This window comes from Porites lutea, chromosome 13, assembly GCF_958299795.1.
Source record: "Porites lutea chromosome 13, jaPorLute2.1, whole genome shotgun sequence".
Lineage (NCBI taxonomy): Eukaryota > Metazoa > Cnidaria > Anthozoa > Scleractinia > Poritidae > Porites > Porites lutea.
The window spans coordinates 12,284,187-12,307,801 of NC_133213.1; the positions used below are offsets into that span (position 1 = coordinate 12,284,187).

At 39.2% G+C, this 23,615-nt stretch overlaps 1 protein-coding gene across 3 annotated transcripts; it reads right to left on the bottom strand.

Annotated features, from left to right (window-relative positions):
* Nucleotides 1–3,858: 3,858 nt before the first annotated feature.
* LOC140922715 (gem-associated protein 2-like) lies at nt 3,859–23,602 on the bottom strand. 3 transcript variants are annotated; one of them, XM_073372722.1, is made up of 11 exons: nt 23,445–23,602; nt 21,663–21,750; nt 19,548–19,637; nt 19,216–19,272; nt 18,269–18,345; nt 16,118–16,190; nt 15,798–15,848; nt 14,566–14,634; nt 14,054–14,164; nt 5,811–5,869; nt 3,859–4,383 (listed from the first exon to the last, which is right to left on the bottom strand). In XM_073372722.1, the coding sequence occupies exons 1-11, from the start codon at nt 23,546–23,548 to the stop codon at nt 4,347–4,349; spliced, it is 816 nt and encodes a 271-aa protein (XP_073228823.1). In that variant the 5' UTR covers nt 23,549–23,602; the 3' UTR covers nt 3,859–4,346. The 3 variants fall into 3 exon arrangements, with proteins under 3 accessions (XP_073228823.1, XP_073228824.1, XP_073228825.1); XM_073372723.1 differs by lacking the exon at nt 5,811–5,869; XM_073372724.1 differs by lacking the exons at nt 3,859–4,383; nt 5,811–5,869 and adding an exon at nt 6,961–6,979.
* Between the last annotated feature and the right edge of the window lie 13 nt (nt 23,603–23,615).

The window sequence follows — 23,615 nt, forward strand, 5'->3', positions numbered from 1 at the left end:
CAAAAGTCGTACGTACTGATTTAGCAAACAGCCGACATTTCGCGACGCCACCACTGGTTTCCTCGAGAAATGACGTCTGAGAAACGAGCGCGGAAATTCCATACTTATGACGCGTCATTACCCAGATCTGTAATCACTAAAACAGAAGACCTAATGGAAAACAAATTAACACTAACCTAAGTATAAAATCAATCAATAACATATATTTTCATGTCCTTCTTCAAGTTATTATCGTTTTATTACCTGTTCAAGTAGTTTTCCGAGCACCACTGCAGCAGGTCTCAATTTGTCACCAAGCCCCGCGCTTCCAAAGTGCAGTTGCACGCGTGAAACCGATCACCATTATGACGCTGTTCGTCAGTGTGCAGCAGAAATGAGATTTAAACAAAAAATGTGACCATCAGGATGTTCCTGTCCGCTTTACTGGACGAAATTGAGCTATGGCTGTTGGTAGCAATAGGGTGCGTGGGGGGTTTGTTAATTTTGTTCCTGTCGTTATGCCTACGAGCGAGGCGAAAGCCTACTACATCCAAACGAAATTTGGTGCCTGGTCAACAGGTAGAGCCACCGAGCCAAAGAGCTATGATCGAGGTGAGTCGTACATACAGTCACTTTTATTAATCAAATATTTTGTTACTAGTATTGACCTGCCTGGGTAAAAATAAAATACGGCGTTATGTTCTATAGTACTAAAAACCGGTTACGCTTAGCCTTTGTAACACGCGACGTTTAAACTTATATGCACAAACTCTATTTTATAAAGTCATCAATTAAACCGATAGTCATACGTCTAAAAAGACAACTTAACTTGTTTTGAAAACTAATTCCTAATGACAATGGGCAATTTCCGAGGAAAATGAGAGATTTCATCTTTAAAGAGAAGTTAAAAAAAAAAAAATGAAAATCGCGCGCGCAGACAAATTGCTAAGCTGTAACTGCGCGCGCTAGAATTGCCTTAATTCGCCATGCATGGTCAAATTGACCATTTCATTGTGAAAGTTTCTGACAGTTTTTCTTATGAAAACAGAAACTTTCCGAGGAAAGGATCTATTGACTGGTAAAACAAAAAATGGTGAAAATTGATAGGTTGATTTGTTAAAAGATTGAGAAAAAGACGTTTCGAAGGCTAGCACTTTCGTCACATGAACGAAGCAAGCGCAAAATTTTCAGGAAAACAGTATTTTCTTGGCACGTGCACCTGTACTCTTAATTGCACACAGCCTCACTTACTTGCGCAAATTATTCAGATCTGATATGTATATTTGTTGTTCCTTCTCCAGGAAATAAATAATGAGCCTAAAGAAAGAGAGAAGTCTAAACCAGACCCGGACATAACAACAACATACTGTAGCAACGGGTGCCAAGGAGCATGTGCTTGCCCAGCTTTAAAATATGACGAAATGACACAGACCAACAATGTAACTTCATTAACTCTACCTCCACTCCCTGCCCCAGAAGATATTTCACCATCCCATCCCCCTCGGAAAATACCGCGATCAGAAAACCAGAGCAGCCTACGACAAAGAACAAGAAACAAAGGATCAGCTCTGAGCCTGAAGGAAAAGGTGGTAAATCGCCAGCCTGCCGACCCCGGAAATGAGTCGAGCAAGAATGAAAGGAAAGGAAGTGAAGGGAATAAAAGCAAAGGGGACCCGCGAAGAAGTTCCCGCATTTCTAAAAAACAAGCAAAAGAGAGAGGGGAAAGTAAAGTGGCAGAAAGCGGAAGTGAGCATCGGGAATTGAAAATTGTCAGCTGGGTAAAAAGAGGATCAACCAATAAACAACTTAGCAAAGACAGAAGCAAAATAGAAATAAACAAAGCTGGAGCTGATAAAGACTCGAAGAAGGAAGAAAGTCCCAAGAGAGTGAACAAAGTCAAACAAGAAGACAAAGACGAAAGTACAAAACAAGTCAACAAAACCGGAAGTACCAAAACAACCGGAAATAGCAAGAGCGCAAATAAGGAAGGAAGCTCTAAGGAACGTAACAAAAGCCAAAGCAAAAAGCAAGTGAACAGAGTTGAACGCTCCAAAGGAGTCAAGAAAAATGACGAGACCAGCATTGACAATGTCAGCACAAAGCAAAGCAGGAGAGATTCACTCAAGTTACTGAGAGGAATGATCAGTTTTAGGAAAACCAGCAGTGATGGAGGAAAATCCACACATTAGAATAGAATGCACAGTTATACAGTTATATTATTGCAAAATAAGACAGAATCTCTTGTCTCAACACTGGAAACAACCCAAGTGTCTGTGCTCAAGAACTGTTTAACGTTACGTTACGTGATTATATCTTTTATCCATCAACACACTTTCATTTTACAGCAGTTTCAGATTTTTTTATTCCAAAAAATGACAAAGCCTCTACAATATTTTACACCTTTCAAATGATCGAAAAGTCAAGTCTGTTTCTTTTATCCATTGATCATTTTTTCTAGTCCATTGATCATTTTTTATTATAACTATTATTTCACTGTTTTCAGACTAATGTTGACGATTGGCTGATCCTATCCAGCACTATTACGTTAACATTACTTCTTATTTTTTATTTTAACGTACGTTCGCTTTAAACGTCTTAGTTGTCAATAAAACTTCTTCTGAGCTGTGAAATTTTCATTTCAATTTTTAGACTGCGTGCAGTCTCTCTTTTTCTTCAGATTTATTAAGGGGAGTGCCTCTCCCGTCTAGCGCCTTCAGTCACGCGCGTGGTCATTTGCGTGTCTCGGGCGTTTTGCTCGACGGACCAAGAAAAAAAGAGAGACTGCTCGTAGTCTAACAATTTTACTTAGAAAGCCAACCCCTCCTACTCATAACATCACTCTCGTTTACTTAAAAAGTGAATTTGAGCTGTTTCAAACTCCATGGTAATTATTCCACCTTGTTCAATTTGTAAATGTTGGCGAATTTTTCTAGAACTGAATTCTAAAGGTTCAGAAAAATAAATAGAAAATCGTTGTCTTTTCCTCGCGTCCCCCATTAAACGTGAAGTTTTAAAAGACGTTTTACTTCGCAGTCGCGCAACGACGGCAGTGAAACGTATAAAAAAGCGTGATGAACAAGCAAAGATTGCTATCTTGCCCGTTCTCGTTGCTTTTGCCGTCGTAGCTGTGCAAATCTGACTCGTCCCCAGTCGTCTCTTAGTGTTTTGTAATCGGTCACGGAACGGCCGCGAGAGACTATTACGGCCTCTCGGCGAAAGAATCAATGGGAGGCCGACCGCGCTTCTCTTGTTAATTAGGGACTTTAAAATCCAACGACGCGGACGGCGACGAAAACGTCAAAAAAACAATAGGTTTTATAACCAAAACAACAACTTTGCACGTGCATCACGCTCGTTTGTGCATTTCTTTACCCGTTTTTTCAAGACTGCGACGTAAAAATGACTAATTTCGCGTTTCATGGAGTACGTAAACAAGTAACGACGAAATGCTATTTCTCTTTCTGAACTTGGATATGGTCCCTTGGAATTCAACTCCAGGCTCGCCCACATTTGATAAGGTAAGTAGGTAGGAACAACTGCGATAAAGACTGAAAGAACGCAAATTCACTTTTTAAGCGACGTTCTCTTTGCCTTCGCGTCGTTGAATCTTAAAAGTCCCAATTATTAATATGGGCCTGAGAGAAGACTGGGAACGAGTCATTGTGCAAATCATGTTATATATAAGGCCGTGAACAACGCCTGCCTTGATTCGATTCAAACGCTGGAGGACCTAGAGAACTGAGCACACGACCATAAAATGACCTGTTGCCGGCGTAGAACGTGCGGAATTGTGAGAAGTAAAAATTATTAGAAATGAGAGCCCTTTACCCCCACCCCCCCCCCCCCCCCACCACCACCATTTTTCTTTAGCATAACCGTCACTACGCTGGCATCTTCGTTTGTAACACGCCGCCGAGTTTACCGTCCGTTGAAGATCTAATACGGGTTACATAAAGACAACAAAAGTACACGTCATCTAAGCGAGAGTTCCAAAAGGCTCTGAGAACACGAGTTTCGGATACTTAGCTTGAACAGGAAAGTTTGCGGGGATGCTATCCCGGATAGCGCGAACTTTATGAACCACAACAACTACATAAAAGACTCGCAGATAACTCTGTTATCCCGCCCCTTCCATTGTCCTTATAGTAGACTGGAAGCTTTAGTATTTACCAGCTACACCTGAAAACTCTCACTGTTTCGCGTCCTCGTGTGAAAAGCCTTCTTGCTAGCACCTCATACACTTTCTGAAGATCTTCGCGGCGTTGGCAATGCGTACAATCCGCATTTAAGTAAAAAAGCAAGACAAACGGAAGCTTGTGTGTCGCTTTATCTCACCGCTTACATGGCTGTCTCTAGATATAGAATAATTATCCAGGATCAGCTAAGTCACTTTGTCCAAAGTACCTGAGAAAAAAGAAAAAGAAAAACTTTGTTATTACCGGTCGCAGCCAACTTCCTTTACTCCGGGCACGAGTTATTATCCTTAACAGCAAGAGTCCGTAATAGCAAGAGTTCACTTGACATGACTTAAGTCAACGTCTGTATGATTAAGCTGTTGTCCGTTACAGCGCCCGGGAGATGCCCGCAAGGCGAGAGTTGATTGTGCTGTACGGTTAACCTCCCATAACTTCCGAGTCAAAGCCTTATAATTAGAACCTCTCATAAACGACCACTTCTGATAAGCCACCGCGATCATTTTTTGAGCTGACGCTTTTATAATTTTCCATTGTTTTTAACTTCTTGTAAGCTACCACTTTACGCATCAGTTGATCTCTTTGTTCGCTGTATGTACAGTGTATGCACTACGCCACTTAGCGTATACGAAGAACTTTCAGTGAAAGCGTGGAATTACACATCTCTCAAATTAGAAATTGCATGCTATAAATTCTCTTCCATCAAGAGAGGATAAAGTATCGTAGAGCTTTATCCTCTCTTGCTTCCATGGGGAAGATGTGTCCGGATCTCTTTTCGGAAGACATCCCAAAGGGTGGATTCTCGTAACCGAACACTAAATCTTCGAATTTTGAGTGGTCCCTTATAGGAGGTTCGGCCGTGTATTTTCTTTGAGTACTTAAGTCTCCAACTATATGTACTGTAATTGTTCTAAACCGCAAGTTTTGTCAGTCTGTCAAGAAAGTAGCCTATGACAAGTACTACAAAAAAGTAACGTATTAAGGGTAGCACTAAGGCTCTAACATCATTATCACCTATTACCTTCCGTGTACTCGGCGCAGCATTTTAGGTTTATAGGGTTATTAGATTTACTTATTTAACTTAATTAAATAACAATTTAGAGGAAGCATATCCACAAATTGGTTCTTCGTCTACCATTCATTAAGAAATGTTGGTTTTTGAGGAGAGGGAAAAACCGGAGTACCCGGAGAAAAAACTCTGGCCCCAGTTGTTCAAACGTTGTATAGCGCTATCTACCGGATAAATATTACTATCCAACGGATAACTGTTAGGGAAACCAATTGCGGTATGCACTGGATATATATAAGAGATTTATCCGGTGGATAGCGCTATCCACCTTTTGATCAACTGGGGCCTGGAAGCAAAGGAGAGAACAAACAACAACAAATTCAACCCACATCTGGCGTTGACACACGGATTTGAGCCCGAGCCCCACTGGTGATGGGCGAGTGCTCTCAACACTGACTGCCGCGCCACCCTTGCTCCCATCACGCGCATCAGTCTGCTCATCGCGATTTAAGCTAACATATAATATATGCTCTCCGTTCGTCTCTTAGAAACCAAAGAACTATACTAGACAACAAAACGGGTAAGACTAGAAAGTAAGAAAAAATAACTTGGGTATCTGTTTCACCAACCTGGAAACTAGCGTGATGAGCAAATTAAGCGGGGAAACCAGATCATGGTAAGGAGATTCCTGAGATAATAACAATAATTATAGTGTTATATGAAGGAAGATCATCGCATGCAGTTATATACGCAACTTATGCAGTTGCCAAAAGAAAGCCTGAAAAAAAATTCATGCTTGTACGGAATTTCTTTTCGCAACTGCATAAGTTGCGTATATAACTGCGATGATCTTCCTTCAAATAATTCTTCACTCCGCGGTTCACATATATGGTTTTCATATATTCATAATTTCAATAATTATAGTGTTAAAACCGCGGCAGGATTAACTCAGTCGGTAGAAAGCGTGACTGCAGAGCGGAAGGTCGCGGATTCGATTCCTGGCGCCGGACCAAGTACCCAGGGTCTCAAAACAACTGAGAAACGAAGGTACTTCCTTTGCCCTGCAAACGGGTAGCCTCCGGCGCAGACGTTCTTAGGGGTTCGTCACGAGTTCGTGGGAGGCTAGCAAACGGGTAGACCTTCGCGTGGCTCGGATGACCATGTAAAATGGCGGTCCCGTCTCCAGTAGGAGACGTAAAATATAGTGTCCCCAATTCGAGTAGTTTTGTTCTAAATACATGGAAACTCAATTCAGTTCAATTCAATAAAGTGCATTGTAAATTAAACTGTAACAGCTGTTCAATTCAGGCTATATTTAAACGTAGCAGTGCCAAAAAATCAAGAGCGAGTCCGCCAAGGAAAGTTGATGGGTTCTTGATGGGGACGATTCAGTTCAAAATGAGGCGCTAATGGCTGGTTTCAGTACAAATAAGGTGTATAACTACGATAAGTGGTACCGGACCCCGTTGGTACTGATCGACAGCTGTGGGTTCAATAATTATCTAGAAGGCCCGTTACAGCAAAGTAACCAAACGCAGTTAAATAAGACCTATCTTTAGTCTATTACCTGTGCTTGACATTCGTGGTCTTATTTTATTTATTCATTTATTTTTTTTCGAATGCGGCTTAATCCTCTTTTATATCCGCTTGCTTCCATATAATCCAAATTTAATTTATTGCTATTGTGGATAAAACACTACGTACTCATTCAATATCCATTTAGATGACATTAACAAGATAGGCCAAGGAATAGGATACAGACCACTATATTTACATCTCATTCTTTGTTTCAAACTCACTACAATGCAGTCAATAAAGATAAATTTAAAAACAAAACAGAAAAAATACAATCTGCCCACTAAGTAATTATACTTAAATACACATGTAAACAAGGGAATAGCAAGCTACAAACTCAATGCGCTTATGTGTTTGCACAATTAGATGGATTTGAGTGGACTAGATTTACAGCTTATACAGACGTACAAAAGACATCCCCCACCCTGACTAACCCATTTTTCTCGGGTGATCTCAATAAAATGAGGTGTTGTTACCAAGGCGAGTACCAGGGAACACGCCCTCCTGCAGATATCTTAGTAGTATTCCCCACTTCAGCCTTGACTCTACGCTTAATTTCAGTTCGTCACCAATAATAGTAATAAGTATCATCGGCAAAGCACAATGGACACAATGCATGGAAGAGCTTGGTGAATTACTGGTTCCCTCACTATATATATTATATATATTCTCATCTATATGAGGTTTTTCTGCGAAAACTGACCTTTTTAGTCGACAAAATACAATAAATGGCTCGGCGTTTCAGATAAGAGTTGCACTCGTTTCTTTAAGAAACAAATTAAACAAGAAGAAAACTTCCTAAAAGATTAACGTACGTATGAAATAAAGGTTAAACCTGAACAGAAGCATATAACCTAACCAAGATTATATTACGAAATTAGTGCCACTAACGCTTTCTTTAGATCCCCACTCGGTACAACATGGTACAAGTGATGTTCTTCTAAAAAACCTTTGAACTGAACACCATATTACAAAAAGGCAAAAACTAAATACATTTATGAAATTTACAAAAAAAGCAGAGTTCAATCCTCTCGAGAGAGCAAAATTAAACACCGTTGCCGTCAATCTCTTTAAATCAAGTGTCCCCGAAACTTCAAGGCGATACCTTATCTCAAAACTGCTTTCTCCTTTCATGCAACATGGCATAGAAATCCAAAGGCTTTACAATATCTTCGTACAATAACGCCAGTTGTTCATCGCTCAGGTTCTTGGCAGCGTCCGTGAATCGCCTATCTGCTAACAACGTTTCACGATCAACAGACAGACACGGTGGCGCACTGTGAATTCGTACTCGCGAACCGGCTGTCTTCAACGTCTGCCCAGTTGGATCACTACCGCGTCGCCCCAATCTAAACGGGTTATGTTGCCCTCCTCTACCGCTTGCTTTGGCATCCACTACGGCGCCTCGCTCCATCATTGAAGAGGACCTTGGTTTTCTCTCTACACTGTATAAATTTACATCCTCGGGATCAATCTCGATGAAGGTTCTCATATCGCCTGTAACTGTAGAGGATCTTGGTTTTCGTACTTCTTCGTCAAAATTTGCCAACTGAGAATCTGTGGTGATGAATGCTCTTGAGTTTCCGTCCATCGCTGTAAAAGATGCCGGTTTCCTTTCATGTTGATGTAGTTGTTCAAATTCTGAATTTACTGCCGTGAAATTTTCAGGTCGACGTCCTTTCTTTTCAATCTCCGCGAGAACAGATGATAAATTTGGGAAATTCTTGATATCAAGAACCAGACTCATATTTTGCAAATTAACTTAATTAAATTATCGCTTTTCTCAAACCGTACGCTTTAACTCAATGTCAATTACTGGGCAAGTGAATTACATTTGCATACCGTTCAGTTAACAGTTACCGAAAACCACACCCTCAAAGGGGGATTAGCATCTAATATTCTCCATTATCATTCAATTTGTTTTTTTTCCAAATTCTTGATTGGTCTAGATATCATTGCGTCACCTGGAGATAACTGTCTATAACATATGCAGAAGAAAATGACTGGATTGTTTTGCTGCACAAATAGCCTATCTTTGAGTAATATTGATCATCTCACGGTTTTTTACCATTTTCAAAACGTTTCCAGAAAGTTCACTTGCAACTTATATGGAACATGGGTCGGTCCAGTGAAAATTTTTGGAAAAAACAGAGAACTGTGGAAAAGGTAGTCCCGGTTCCTGGCAGGAATCAACCCTCCTTCGAGACCGTGATTTTTCACTGTCGCTCAGATCAATCATTTGCCCCTGCCTTCGGTATCTCCAAAAGAATTGATATACTCACCATTGACAAATCACACTATTTGCTCAAATTTGTTCAATAATTAATAACTGTCATTAACAGAAGCCTCGCGTCCGGGGCACTATGGGTAAGAAAATCTGGTGTGAACTTCTGATTACCACGTGATCGCACATACGCCCAGACGACAGAGCAACCAATATGATAAGACAAGCCAAATGTAACCTGTTTTATTTTTACGACGTACATTGCGTTTCCGGCTGTTCACAAGCAAACGTTAATGATGATAACTGACCGTTCATATCGTTAACTAGTAAACGCGTAAGTTTGTATACGTTTACAAACTTAATAACAAAAGCCGGTAATGTTACTCAGAGCTGATTGGCAAACGAGGAGAACATTGTCTTTCTTAATTTTTGTAATCGATATGACCAAACTCCTTGACTTTTTTTACCCGCTCTTGATTGGTTAAGCAGGTTGTTCACGTCGCAAGATGGCTGACGGAAAGTTCTCGAGTTTTAGCAGTTGCTGGCCTTGTTGTTTGTTTGTTTGCTTTTTTTTTTGGTTATTATTATTTTTTATGGAAAAAGCTAACAGCAACCTGGATAACTGCCAAGAGCGAAATTCTTGATAATGATTACGTATTTTTATCGCGACACTTCCACCCAGAAATGCAAACATCTTTAAAGCGATTAAGCACTTTATTCAGTATTTCTTCTTCTTTAACAATTATGACCGGACATCTCTTTCAACGAACAGTAACACACTTTATTTACAATTTGCGGCGAAACATAACTATCTAAAAACAAAGGGGCTCACCCCGAGCCATCCTGGAAATTCCTAATTCCGGGTAGGTAAGGAGAATAGTTAATAGCAAACTCTGGTATCGATTGGGTGTAAAAGCGTTATTTATGATTGGTCGAGAGAGAGGTGATAATATTCAGGAAAACAAGGTTTAAAAGAAAGCCACAAATTCAAGTTCTCATTTTGCGTTCAAGTCTCACTGCTATTATTCAGTTCTGCGAAGAGCTGTAATTTAAACCATAACAATACCTCATTTGCCTTAGTTTACGAGAGATCGGAGGACCGGAATTAGTTTTTACTCCATGTAAGCTTAACACATGGTTATTTATCGTAATATTTGTAATCCTTACATGTCTCAAGATGTTCAATACCTTTTCAATGTTTGCTAACCTGGAATAAGTACCGAGATTTAGACTCCTACAATAACACGAGAAATTGCGCCAACGCTCCAAAGTACCTTTTCGTAATGACGTCATTGACTATTCTTGGTTTACAGCCACTTGACATGGCGGCCATGTTCGTGTTCAATACTACAAAAATTGTTTCAAAGAATTTACATGAAAATTCATGGCGTCTTGTTCCCAGAGGACCACCAACATGGCCGCCATGACGTCACGGGCAGTCAGCAGCTATTCAAATTTCTTGGAACAAAAAAAAATTTTAACATGAGAAAAAATTCAGTCCCCTGAGGATTTTTTCTGTATACGTGTATGGCCGCTATTTCATTGCTTTGTACACCAATATGGCGACCGTGACTTCATAATGAAAACTACCAGAGAAATTTATCAAGGCCCAGGAAGGTTGAAATAGCAGTAAAACATCTCTAAGGTAGTTGTCGCCAAATGACAACATTATGCAATGACCTAATCACCAGGTAAAAAGAAGGCTTTTTTAAATTTGAAAAGACAACAAGTGGCCACTTATTATTTATACTTGAGGTCACTTTTCATTTCCTTTCCACGATTACGCTTACTGTTCTGTACAGTTTCTATAATAATACCTTATTCCTTTCCTTATGACTGCTTTCTCCTTTCATGCAACATGGCATAGAAATCCAAAGGCTTTAAAATATCTTCGTACAACTCAGCCAGTTCTTCGTCACTTAAGTTCCTGGCAGCGTCAGTAAATCGCCTATCTGTTAACAGCGTGTCACGATCAACAGGAAGATACGGCGGCTCGCTGTGAATTCGAAAACGCGATTGTGATACGTCCAACGTGTGACGGACTGGTTCACTGGCGCGTCGGCTGAGGCGTTTGTGTTTCCCTGAAGTTTCTGTTGCTCTGTTTGACTTGTGCAATTTCCCTGCTTTGCCACCTAATGCCGTGGGTATTTTTTTTGCTGAAGAGGTTCTTTGCCTTCCATCTTGTTTAGACAACTCGGGATCAGTGTTACGCTCTTCTGGCTTTCCTTCCAACGTTGTAAAGGCTCTTGGTTTCCTTTCTCGATTGAGGAGGTTTTCCAGTTCAGGATCAACACTGGGAAATGATCTCCGCAATTCTCTCCGTTCAATTTCCTCGAAAACGGAAAGCAAGTTTGGGAAATCCTCAAGATTGATTTCTAGACTCATGTTCAGGGAGCACCTTACTTGGTATTGATATAAAACTGACTTCACTTGTTTTAAAAAATCCCGTTAAAATCTTTGATTCCACCGCCTGACCAATAACAAGCAAAGGAGTTATATTAATCTTCTAAAAGTCCCAGTTATGTTATATAACACTGTTTTGGGCAACGCGTGCAGGCCGAGGAACGTGCAGCCTTTCGTCCCATTAGCACACGAATGATTGGCCACTCCAAATACTGCAGGAAGAATGGGTATCGTTCGCTGGTCGATGGTCTCCAAGGCAACCAATAACCAATCATTGCTTACACTGTCCACCCGAACTATCCAGTATTACCTGTTTGCGCAAAAAGCTTTTGGCGATACTTCCTGTAGTTCTTAGATTTCTCGCGGGGGTGAAGAGGATAGATTGAGTTAGATATTCCTTTTGGTATGGGCATGGTTAATCGCAGGAATATCGTGTAAGAAATACACGAACGAAACGGAGGAAAACAAAACCCAGCAATGTGGTTTACAAGATTTTTTCCCGCTTTCAAAAAAGTAAGGGCGGCGCTTGTGCGGGGTGTTGCTCATTAAACTTGCTTATTTATCTTTATTTCAGGGACAGTCATATATGTGGCATCCCAAATATGGCTACAAACAAATGAATGGGTAAGTGAATCAACTGCACAAATAATTCAAGCAAGGGATTTTACAAACAGGGCTCCCTGTGCAGATTCGTGGTTGGTCCCTTTTTCGCAATAAGATATTCCCCAACCAACTAACGGCATACGCTCTTCTCACTTATGGTAATATGCCCGTCTAACCTCGTTTACGGGTAAAAATTCTTTTGAAATTCAAATACGAAAACCTCGTCTGATTAGCATTTCAAAGGACGTTTTACTCAAAAACGAGGTTAGACGGGCATATTACCATACGTGAGAAGAGCGTATTGAAGTGAAAATGATTTAGTGACGTCAATTACTCATTAAAGAAAGGTATGTAACAGCAGTAACTATGGCAACCGGGCATTCATAGCATTTTCTAATCAATGGTATAACTTAAACAATAGGACATTGCATAAACAAATCAACCGCAAATAACTGAAACCGAGTCACTGAACAATTAAAGGGATAACTACAGCATAAAGGCATTGAAATCATTAACAAATAGGGGGTATTATTAGAAGCCAATTATATAAGTTACAGCATTGAGTGGAATGATTCGATAATTAAACAGATTTTTTGAAAAAAATAGGACAAGGATTCAAAAACCAATTAACGTGATAAATTAAATTGAAAATAAGTCAATGACGTGATTAACTAATTAAAGGGATTTTGTAACAAAAGTACGTTGACTCTATTTTAGACTATAAACGTCTAGTCAATTAAAGGCATTACTGGAATTAACAGCGTAAAAACATAACAACCCATCTGGTAATGCGGACTTTTAACGCAAATGAGCAATAAGAATGTGTAAGCAAATGGTAACGAGTGAAATTAGGGAATAATTTCACGAGCGTTTGGTCAAAATTCTAATAATGAACCGAGCCTAAATTATAAGTATTTAGACAAAAAAGCAAGTGAATTTATTCCCTAATTTCACGAGTATATCATTTGATTACCCAAAAATATAATGGCCGACAATTTACGCCCACAATCTTGGGTTTTTGACATGTTCATCCTATCGATCGAGAACTCTCCGCACTTCAGAGCGACGAGAACGGCAAAAAAACTTCGCACGTCCAGAACAGTTTTTTAATTTCTTTGCCGTTGTTTTGCACGACTACAGCATGAAACTTCCTCTGAGTTACACCCTTTAATAAAGACAATGTCGCATGTGCTCACTTGCTTTTTTTTCCATTGCCGCTCATTTTCACCTCGCTGGTCGCTAGCATTTCTCATCTTCTCCCCGCCGCTATATAATTTTCATGTTGTTGTTCCAGTGAAATTCGTCTCCTTTGTTTTGTATCTCCCGTTCTAGCTCTTTCTCTGTTATCCACGAAAATGTAGACTAAAGATTCGGCTTTGCTGTTAATTTTTTTTCTCTCTGGAAGTCCGAGTGGCAATGCGATTTACCGCCAAAGCACGTGGGTGCTTGAAATGTGACATTTGACATGGGCTTAAAAGTAGGGGGTGGACGGACGGTCACGTCGGATCCTAATGTTATGAACTGAGTAAAATTTAGAAGGATTTGTATGGAGTCATCAGAGTGTAACTGGGTTTATATCTCAAAGACAATTTGCCCTGGAATGCTAATTTTTGGCAAGCAGGCCTTTTAGATGTTGTTCTTTCATAATACCCCGAAAAATTCCATAATTTCGATTTTTTTTTTTTAAGGCGCCACACTTTCTATTAGTCGCAGTTTCGGAGCCTTTGATTCACTCGCTCAATATTACACTGTTGATTGAAATGAGGCTCTAATGTTACAAAGTAGTCAAGAAATTCATAAACTAAATTTTAAAAAAAGTTCTGGCTGTATATGCTTCTTTAATCAGATCATCAAACAGGATTACCTCAAGTATGTGTTACAAATTACCTTACCCGTTTCCTACACAGTGATAAGACACTTTCAATTCACAGGGTCAATTCACTCGCGCCTTCCTCTCCTATATTCGTCCCATAATTCTCAAGGGCCCACTACACCGGCTATAATCGAGGTTAAGAGTTAGACTCGAACGCACAGGATTACCAGTAAGATCAAAAGGCACGGACTTACCAGTGATGCTCTCAATGTTGCACAGAGCCTGGCGAGTGTGCGCAGTAAAGATGTGGTTTCTGGGAGAAGAGGTTTTTCCAAGCAAACAAGAAGAGCGTAAAACCAGCGCCCCTGCGGGAACAACAACTAGACTAAAACAAAGTGTCCTAAGCCAGATTTTAAACTCCATTTCGTTAGTTAATGTTCCGTCCCCAGATCTCTATCGGCCGTCCTTTAGATAGCTCTGGCTACAATAAACCACAGACAGCTCAAGCTTGTTGGAATTTGGATTTTACAAAAAAATCTATGAGAATAAAAAAAAAATACATTCTAAATTTCGCTTGATAAAAGATAACGACTCATCTTTGCGTCTTTTACTGTCTGTTCGCTTCTGTAGTAATTTTGAAGCCCTTTGCGAGTTTTGGATTTCTTACAGTGAGTACAACTCGAAATCTAAGCAATAGTGGGTTCGCTTCTATAGAGGTAATGGGCACGAAACATGGGATGGGAGATCCAATTTTGATTCATTTTACCTGGTGATGAGAAAAGCCAATTTCTTCCAACCAAGCTACATGATATTCCAAAACTTGCAACAAAGTTGCCTGCAAAGTGAAGTAAATCCAAGAATACAGAAATGAATATTTTTTGTTTAAAGTAATTTAAGAAAACTAAAGAGCATTCGCGCTTCTTGTCGGTACGGTGGTAGAGCGCGTGCACGATCCGGGGCTCGGGCATCGGCCCAACCCGGGGCTTTCCAAAGGCTTTTTACATGCCCGTGGTTTCCGACTGTAAATCAAACAATTGCTTTTAGGTTTGCAAGTGACACTACTCCACTACGCAGAAAATGAAAACTACTGTAGGGTTTACAGGGGCCGATGCCGGGGGGGGGGGGGGGGGTGCAGCATTTACCTTCTTCCTCCATTCCCACCCTAACACCTTCCCACCCTAGAGTCGGTAGTTAACTCCGAAATAGAAGTATTTTGGCCTAGCACTTTATTCTGCTGAATGCAAAGAGAAAAAACTATGTCCATAAAGGAGGACTTTATCGATATCTTCGCACTTTCATTATTCGCGAATCACAAACATATCAGCCAAACACATATTTAAATCTCTCGTCTTTCTCGAGATTCATTAGGAGTGAATACCCCGCATAATATAAAAACCAATCGACTGCGCATGCTTCTGATCTTACATCTGCAAATTTTGGCTTTTTCCCGCTATAGTAGAAAATAGTGGGGTCTTTCTGCAAGTGCCTTCATTACAAAGACACAAAGGAACCAAACAATAGAGTTCTCCTGGCGGCTTTAATGTTTGGTTATACTGTTTCTTTTGTTGCACGTAATCTGTGCCTCGGTATCTACAAAAGGAAGCGAAAAGTGTGCTGGCTCGCAAAGGCTCGCCAGCAAATATGTCGCATTAGTAATTTCTCTAGTGGACTGACAGGTGTGATTAAGTATTCTGATCCATGCTAATATCCAACTAGAACTTTACCTTCTGGTCCCAGAAGTTCAAAAGACGTATAACGCTATCCACAGGATAAATCTTTATCCAATGAATAGCGCAATTGGCTTTCCTAATACTTAACCGCTGGACAGTGATTTCTCCAGTGGATAGCGCTACCCAAGTTTTGAATAACCGTGACCAGTTGTCTGATCAATATAACGGGGAGGGAAGAAATTTTCACAGTAATTGCGCAGGAATGATCTTTTGCGTATTGTGAAAAAAGTTATTTATTTCAACATATGTGCAATTATTTCTAAAATACCTGGTTAATGCCCTGAAGTACACTTAGTAAGGGTGGGGTTCCTTCCAATTCCTGCAGAAGAAAAATAATAATTCATTGTTAGACTAAAATATCAGAAAAAAATTCAGAGATAGTTACAACGTGGCTTTGTGATATTCCTGCTGAAAAAGATTCATTTGGGTGGGCGCACAAAATACTGAATATCAGTTTTTTAAAAAAAATGAGTAAAAGACTTGAGCCTGATGACTTTCGAGTAAAATAGTTAACAATAAGCAACTGTGAAACCAGTTCCGTTAAAACTGCCCACATCTCATTTATATTTAGTATGATTAGTTAGTTACCTGACTTGAGCTTGGTAGGGAAACATTTTCACATGAACTTGTTTCTTTCTGAGTACTTTTGCCATTCTTTTGTCTGTTTTGATAAACATCATTATAATGTTTTGCATCAAAATGCTATAAGAATTAAGCTTTTCTACTTTTATATGCACATACAAGTATAAAATTACACAAAAGTGACTTGAGTTTGTCAATGAAGCCAGCTCTGACATCAGGTGTTCAGTTAAATGGGCTGTGTCTGCAAGGTCGTCACGGAGTTCATTCTGTTAATAATGCTTGTTGTGCATCCTTGTTTGCTATAATTTTTATGGAAATAATGAATGACAAAAGCACAGCTTCATGTCAAACAAGATAAATTAATAAGTACGTTGAGCATGATCAACCAGTTGAGCGTAGTACTGAATAGGACTGTTGTTGTTGGCAGTGACTGACGTTTCGACAAGCTGTGCGGTAGTCATCTTCAGAGTCAGAGTGAGTTGTTGTGTCAAAAAACGTTGTTTAGGTAGTCAGTCTCGTCTTGTACGCTGTTAATAGCCAAATTCAATACCATCAATTGACGTGATACAACTCACTTTGACTCTGAAGATGACTACCGCGCACAGGTTGTCGAAACGTCAGACACGGTCAACAACAGTTCTGTTCAGGGCTATGTTCACCCGGACGACCATGTTCAACCTCCTTAATATGAAATAACTCCTGGGCTGAAACCTTTCAGAGCTTCACAACATAAATTAACTTTGAAAAATTGTTGGGCAAGAAAAAAACTTTTCGAAAACCACAATTGCAATCCTTTTCAATCAAGTCTATCCATCCGTGCCTCCTTTTGTATATGCTGCGTTATTCATTCCTTCTTTTAACATTTTGAGAGGTTATTTTTCTGTTTCACTCAATTTGTTGGCAGTTTCTTCTGTTTGAATTCTAATAAACTTTGTGACACTGCTCCTTTAAAGCCTGCCAGCTCAGATTCCCGGGTCGCTGAATACGGTACGCTCAAGAAAACCTTATTGCCAAAATCAACCAGCTCACTGATTCACAGCACACCAACACATGATGGACGTAAAACTCAATTCCACGAGAATACTGCAAAATTAATCAACCCAGAAAATTCCCATCTCTAGCATAAAATTAAATTGCACTTTGACCCAGGATCGCAAAGCTTGAAAGCCAAAGGAGGTCTACTGTTGGTACCGCTGGGATCCCCACAGTGCATCTGTGGCTACTGAAAGGGAAGCGATGGGGGAGAAATAAGGTTCCTCAAGAGTTAACTCATGTTTTCACGTGCCCCGCCAACCTCGTTTCCACGATCTCTCTTGCTCCAGGGGGACCTGCGGGGGTTGAGTAGGAGAGGAACCAGGAAAAAAGTTGGTGCCTACTTGTACCTCCCATTTTCTTTCTTCCGTTCAATACCTGAACCAATTAGCAGAGGGAATCTGAACCGGATAAATATTTTGGATGAACAATAAAGTACATTAAAGACCATTGTAGCTAACAGATCTCCATCCAAACAGCCATAGGTTCAATTTCCACTGCAAGTACACTGTAGAAGTCTACATTTTGACCATTAAGAAACGTTCCAGATAAGAACGATAGCAACAACGGCAACGAACATGTTGGAATGCAAAAAAGGTGCTAACTTTTCTATTAACTGTACTTACTTCTGATTGGCTTAAAGAGCAAAAGTTAACAAAACTTTATAAAGCGGTACATATATTCATCCTTACTTTCCAACCATCTTCCATACAACAAAATCTGGTCTTAGTTTGAATAAGAAAGAAATCCTATGTGGGGAACATGTAAAACTGTAAACCTTTCTTGGCTATTGTTTTCAACTCGTGATTGGTCAAAATCTTTTAACACAAAAAAACACGCTTTCAAAGTGGAGTGTAAATGCACTTTATTCTGTAAATGGCCTTCATGTAGGTTTATGCATTCTCTGTGTAAAAATGAGAACATTCCTATGTGGGGAAAGCACCGTTGCCGCATAACAAAAGAAATTGCTATCCACCTTACCCGGATCATTACTTTAAAAAAATAATTTCCATTTTCTTGTTTCTAATATTGATTTTACTCCATTTAATTATCCCAGCAATATGCAGGACATATCCTCACAGTCTAACAGTCTATTTGTGTATAAAAAGTAGAATTCATTAATACCTGCTATCTGAGATTTTTGATGCAACTTTATCTCCAAGGCAAAATTGACACCACCCCAATGAATCATTCTTCTTCGGCTGGCAAATAGATTATTGAATTAGAAATGAAAAGGTCTCATGCAGATACCAGCTGAAGCACGGATTTTTATGTACTACAAATTTAGTTAGATATCTGCTTCTTTTTAGCTAATCATGATTCACACTATCTTTGGAAAGAATACCTTGTTAGTTGAGTAGTGTCAGCAAGTTATATTGTACATGGCCATTATTATTAGTTATTATCTCATGCAGATACCAGCTGAAGTACTGATTTTTATGTACTACAAATTTAATTAAATATCATTACTACTTCTTGTTAGCTAATCATAATTCAACCTATTTTCAGAAACAATACCCTGTTAGCTGAGTTGAGTCAGTGTCAGCAAGTTACATGGTACATGGACAATTATGTGAAATAACCTAAAAGCCATAACTCTATATTGATGCTAATGCAGCAGAAGTAATTCCATAGATAAATTGATATATAACAATAATATCGCATACGTTCCCCCCAAAATTAAAAAGATCTGTGCAAGAGGGCCCACGTTGGGATTTTGCTGGAAATGAAAAGTTAAAAAAAAAAAAAGAGCCCACATTTTGCATGCAGGCTATTTTTGCAAGGGCAAATCTTAAAACCAGATAATATAATGCAAAAGATATTCGCGTACATGTAAGCCCCAATTTCAGAAAAGGCTATATATCTCTGTTCTGAGTACTGAAAGCAATGATAAGGCAATGATTTTCATAAAATAAAACAGAGTTTGAAAAACCCTTCAATTTTCTAATTGTCTCTTTTCACTATTTAATTGTAATTAACCTTCCTAGTGGTAAACTGCACTGGCCATGGCAGACAGAATTTATTACACTCAGGATCTGACTACTTGGAAACATGCTTGTTTTTTAGCTTACCAAGACAAGAGTAGTGGAATTCACTTTAATCCATTTTGCACGATGATGAGCCAGCTTCTAGTAATAATATAAATGAAAAGAAACCTAGTTCCACAGTGTAAAAATTGCAAATAGTTAGGCGGTGTTTTGAAATAACAACCATTTATTTATAATTATTATGCGAGAAAACAAACAGATGAATAAGAAAATGCAATTAAAAGAAAAATAATAATTAATACATGTAATAATACTGATAAAGAAACCTCTTAATTTTTCCAGGTCCAGAAAACTGAAGTTACAGTACTGAATAGACATCACCTTCTTTTTAGTTTATTACATGTAATATGTGGTACCTGTCTGATATCTGCAAAGTCTGCTGTTTGCTGCATCTGCCAATCAATTGAGGGAGCAAATCCAGCAGGAGCTGGTGACCAACCAGACCTCTATGGAAAAAACAAATTATTCAGAAATATAATACATTTAGAGCATTTGGATGCTACTGATCCAAAGTGGGGGAAAGAGGGTCATATAACATCAAAGAGGTTGAATGAATAAGTACAGTGCATTGAAATTTTTGCCATGATTGTAATTAATGTTAAAAAGAGCTTACAGTTAAAGTAGGCTCTGGTTTTGTGAGTCTTCATGCCATCTTAGGTGCTTAATCGAGTACAATGAATGTAATCATTGGACAGGGCTTCTGATATTTCGCGGAAAAAAAAGCAAAATTTCGCGGGATTTTCAGGGGTAAATTCGCGGAAAAATCGGCCGATTTCGCGGGATTTTCGCGGGAAAAAAGTCAAAATTCGCTGAACAATCGGTCGATTTCAGGCGATTTTCGCGGGAGAAAAGTCAAAATTCGCAGAAAAATCGGCCCATTTCGCGGGATTTTAGCGGAAAAAAGTCAATTTTCGAAGGAATTTCAGGGGCAAATTCTTAGGAAAATCGGCCGATTTCACGGGAAATTTCGGGGGGAAACTTCGCCAAGGAACAATCAGTAAAAAACAGCCGATTTCGCTGGGTTTTTTATGGCAAATTTCGCTAAAATCGATCAATTTGGCGTCGATATGACCAGCGTTGGTGAACCTTTTTTTTAACAGGGATAATCATTTGCTCTTTCAACAACAGTTCGCTCGAGAAATGAGCGAATGTTAAAGCTATAAACATTATAGTTAGTGCCCAGTTTTTCGCAACGTTCATCTAAAAACGCCTGGTAGTTTTGGGACGTTGTTTACTCGTTGCAGTGAAGAAGCTTCAAGCTAAATTTGGACGTTTGGGGTGAATAAAGCCGGTCTAATAGCCAAGATAAGTATTAAATATGTTTTGCCGACGTGTATTTGGAAATATTTCTGGCGGATTTCGCGGTATTTCGCGTTTTTTGGGGAATTTCGCGGGATTTCGCGGAAATACCTGAATTTCGCGGGTCCGCGACCGCGCGAATTATCAGAAGCCCTGATTGGATTACATGTACATCTAGCCAAAAATGGGTTGTGTGCAAGCAAAACTAGGCGTACCAGAAAACTTGCATAATTGACTGACACCAGCCAGGAATTGGAAATTATTTCAAGCCCAGATGATGGTTACCAAATTGTGGTTAACATAAACTTTCAGCTCTTTTCCGTTTTAGTGGGGGACAGGTGCCACCCAATTCTCCAAATCCAGACACTATCTCAGACCAAAAAACATCATTTTTCAAACTCATTTTCAGACCTGGCATCTAAAATCCATACCGGCTGTTTTCAGACCTGGAGGAGGTCATAAAACGCATGAAACGCAACATACGTGTTCACATAGGCAGGAACTATGTCACCATTACTTTAAGATTATGATGCCAACTGAACAATTTCTCAAAATCTATTTTGATTTATGATTGTAAACTTAATTGAATTGAATTTTTTATTATTAATTTATTTAACATTTTTTACTCTTTTTCTCTAGTCTCTGTTGAGAGCTATTTGCATATATATAACATAGTGTATAAACCACTGCTCGCCTTGACTAGCTAATCTGCTAACTGCGGCCATTGGATATTGCTTGCTGTAAAATTTGCAATAATCAGTTGTAGTTGTTGTAGAGTTGCAGTTGAATTCGCATATTACTCTTTCTTTCTTATTCAACATAAGAAATTGAAATGACAAATATTTGTATACATAATTCTTGCAGTTCCTTCGAAAAACATACCCAATTCCAGACCAAAAATTTATATGGACAAATGCTATACTGTTCTCAGACCAAAACAGGGAGGCACATACCTATATGGCTTTTACAAGAGAGTACCCCCTGGGACTAGCACCCCTTTTCTTACAGCACACTGTAGAGCTGAGTAGCAGAATCAAGATGTTCCAAGTCCTAGCACTGTTGGAAGCCTGTGGTTGTTTCTCAAAAGATTTCTCCTCAGCAGAGTCTACTACATGTATGAGCTATTTATAATAGAAGTTCTAAAGACTATGGTAAAAACAGTACTATACTACCTCACTAACATGAACAGTCTGCTTGCCTAGAAAACTGTGTGTGTCAAGATTAGCTACAACAACATCAGGACACTGCATGGCTTCAAAACTGGCAAAATATAAATGATTAAATATTAGTTGACAGTGCGTTGGGTCATTTTACGAGCCAAACGCAAACCAAAGTCAACCACAAGCCACCCAAAAGAGGAAAAAAATTAACATTAGGGCTTGACTTGAGGTTGGCTCGATCCTGCTTGGCTTTTTGTGGCTCATGGTTGACTTGGACTTGCATTTGGCTCTAGAAAGTCGACCAAACCCTTAGATAGTAAGTACAACATCTTGACCAAAAGACACTCACACTCCTTTTTAATGTATAACTCAAATAGACAGTAACAGACAAAGCTAAATAATAATGATATAAAAATGTCCCCAAACACTAACATGCAAGTAAAATTTGCAGATAATATCATGTGTAATTGGAGACGGATTGCTTTTAATACATGCAGTGCAACTTTTTAAATAGCCTGCAAATACAGCTGTCTCTCCTTGCTCCTTGCCACTAGTCTAAGGGACATTTCACAGGAAAGACAGCTACAGTGCAGTCATGGCATTCCAAAGGTAAATTTGTTCAATTATGTTTCTCCTAGTCGATTATGGTAAAGTTTTGTGTTAAAAACTCAAATTCTTCTAAAGTTAGAATATTATTTAATGTTATTGTTATTCCAGGAATAATAATGTTTTGTTCTCGGTCCATTGTGTTTGAATTTGAACTCAGACTGTTCACAGTCCCCTATTTTCCATAAGATTGTTGAGATTGAGCGCTTTACATGACTGTACATTACAGGTGGCCATCTTGGATGAGTGTCAAAACTACTTTGGGGGCAGAGGATGGTTTAGGAGGAAGCAAAGAAAATAGAGGGACTCATGTCCTAACATCACTGCCGCTAGAGTCCAGGGGGGTGTGACAGGAATTTCACCAACTTTTACCATTCACTAATTAACAAAACTCTGCTTAAGATGAAAAACATGCCAGACACATTAATTTTAATGGCATTGATTTCACATGTTTACAAACATCTCCCTTCCAACAGAGATTTCATAATTACAATACAGTTACAGGGAAATTCTTCCAAATAAAATTGGCAAACATGCACAGTTGAAACATTTTCCCAATCTAAGTGGCAAGCACATGCACTTGCTTCAACACAGGTTGACTTGTCTTTCTGTCCAGCCAACTTTCAACCTGCGGTCTACATGCATGCATACATACATAGTTTGCTGGGTTACAAAGGTAGCTAAAGCTGATGTGGATCTCCTACTAAGCAAGCGGGTTTACCTCAGCATATGAACCTGTGAACTTTTTCTTTGTTTCGCACTTATTTTGGTTTGGTAGGTTCTATGGTGTTGACCTATTTGTTTCCTTTGTCTTACATCAGTCATCAGTTTCAAAGCTTCTAGCTTACACCGAGCATCAGACCAAGCTATTTACTGTTACACAAATAAACTGAGCTAAACTACATCTGTAGTTGAATAAAGATAATTAAATTAAATGAGCTAAGACTAAATGAATTAAATTAAATTGATAAATAAATGAATAAAAACAGTGAAGTCCTAAATTAAATACAGACAAAATAAAACTATTAAGAATATAAGTTAAGCTTATAAAAAAAATAATTCTATTAAAACATATTCATAAGCTTATAAGGCTTGTTTGTGGGTTCTAAGTTCTTCTCTCGCTCAGCAGAGCGGCCGGCAGCTTATCGGCGGCGGCCTTAGATTTTATGTTGAAAGGTCTATACTTACTGAACTCTCCTGAGATATTCATAGCCAGAAGATGGAAGCTTTGAATCATCGAAATCATCTCCATCTTCAAAACTTTCATCAAAGTTTGCCAAAGCGGGCTCCATGTTTGCCTTAGACGCCGCCCCTTCATCGTTAAGGCTTGGTTAGAAGTAGCAGGAAACTACGTTTAAG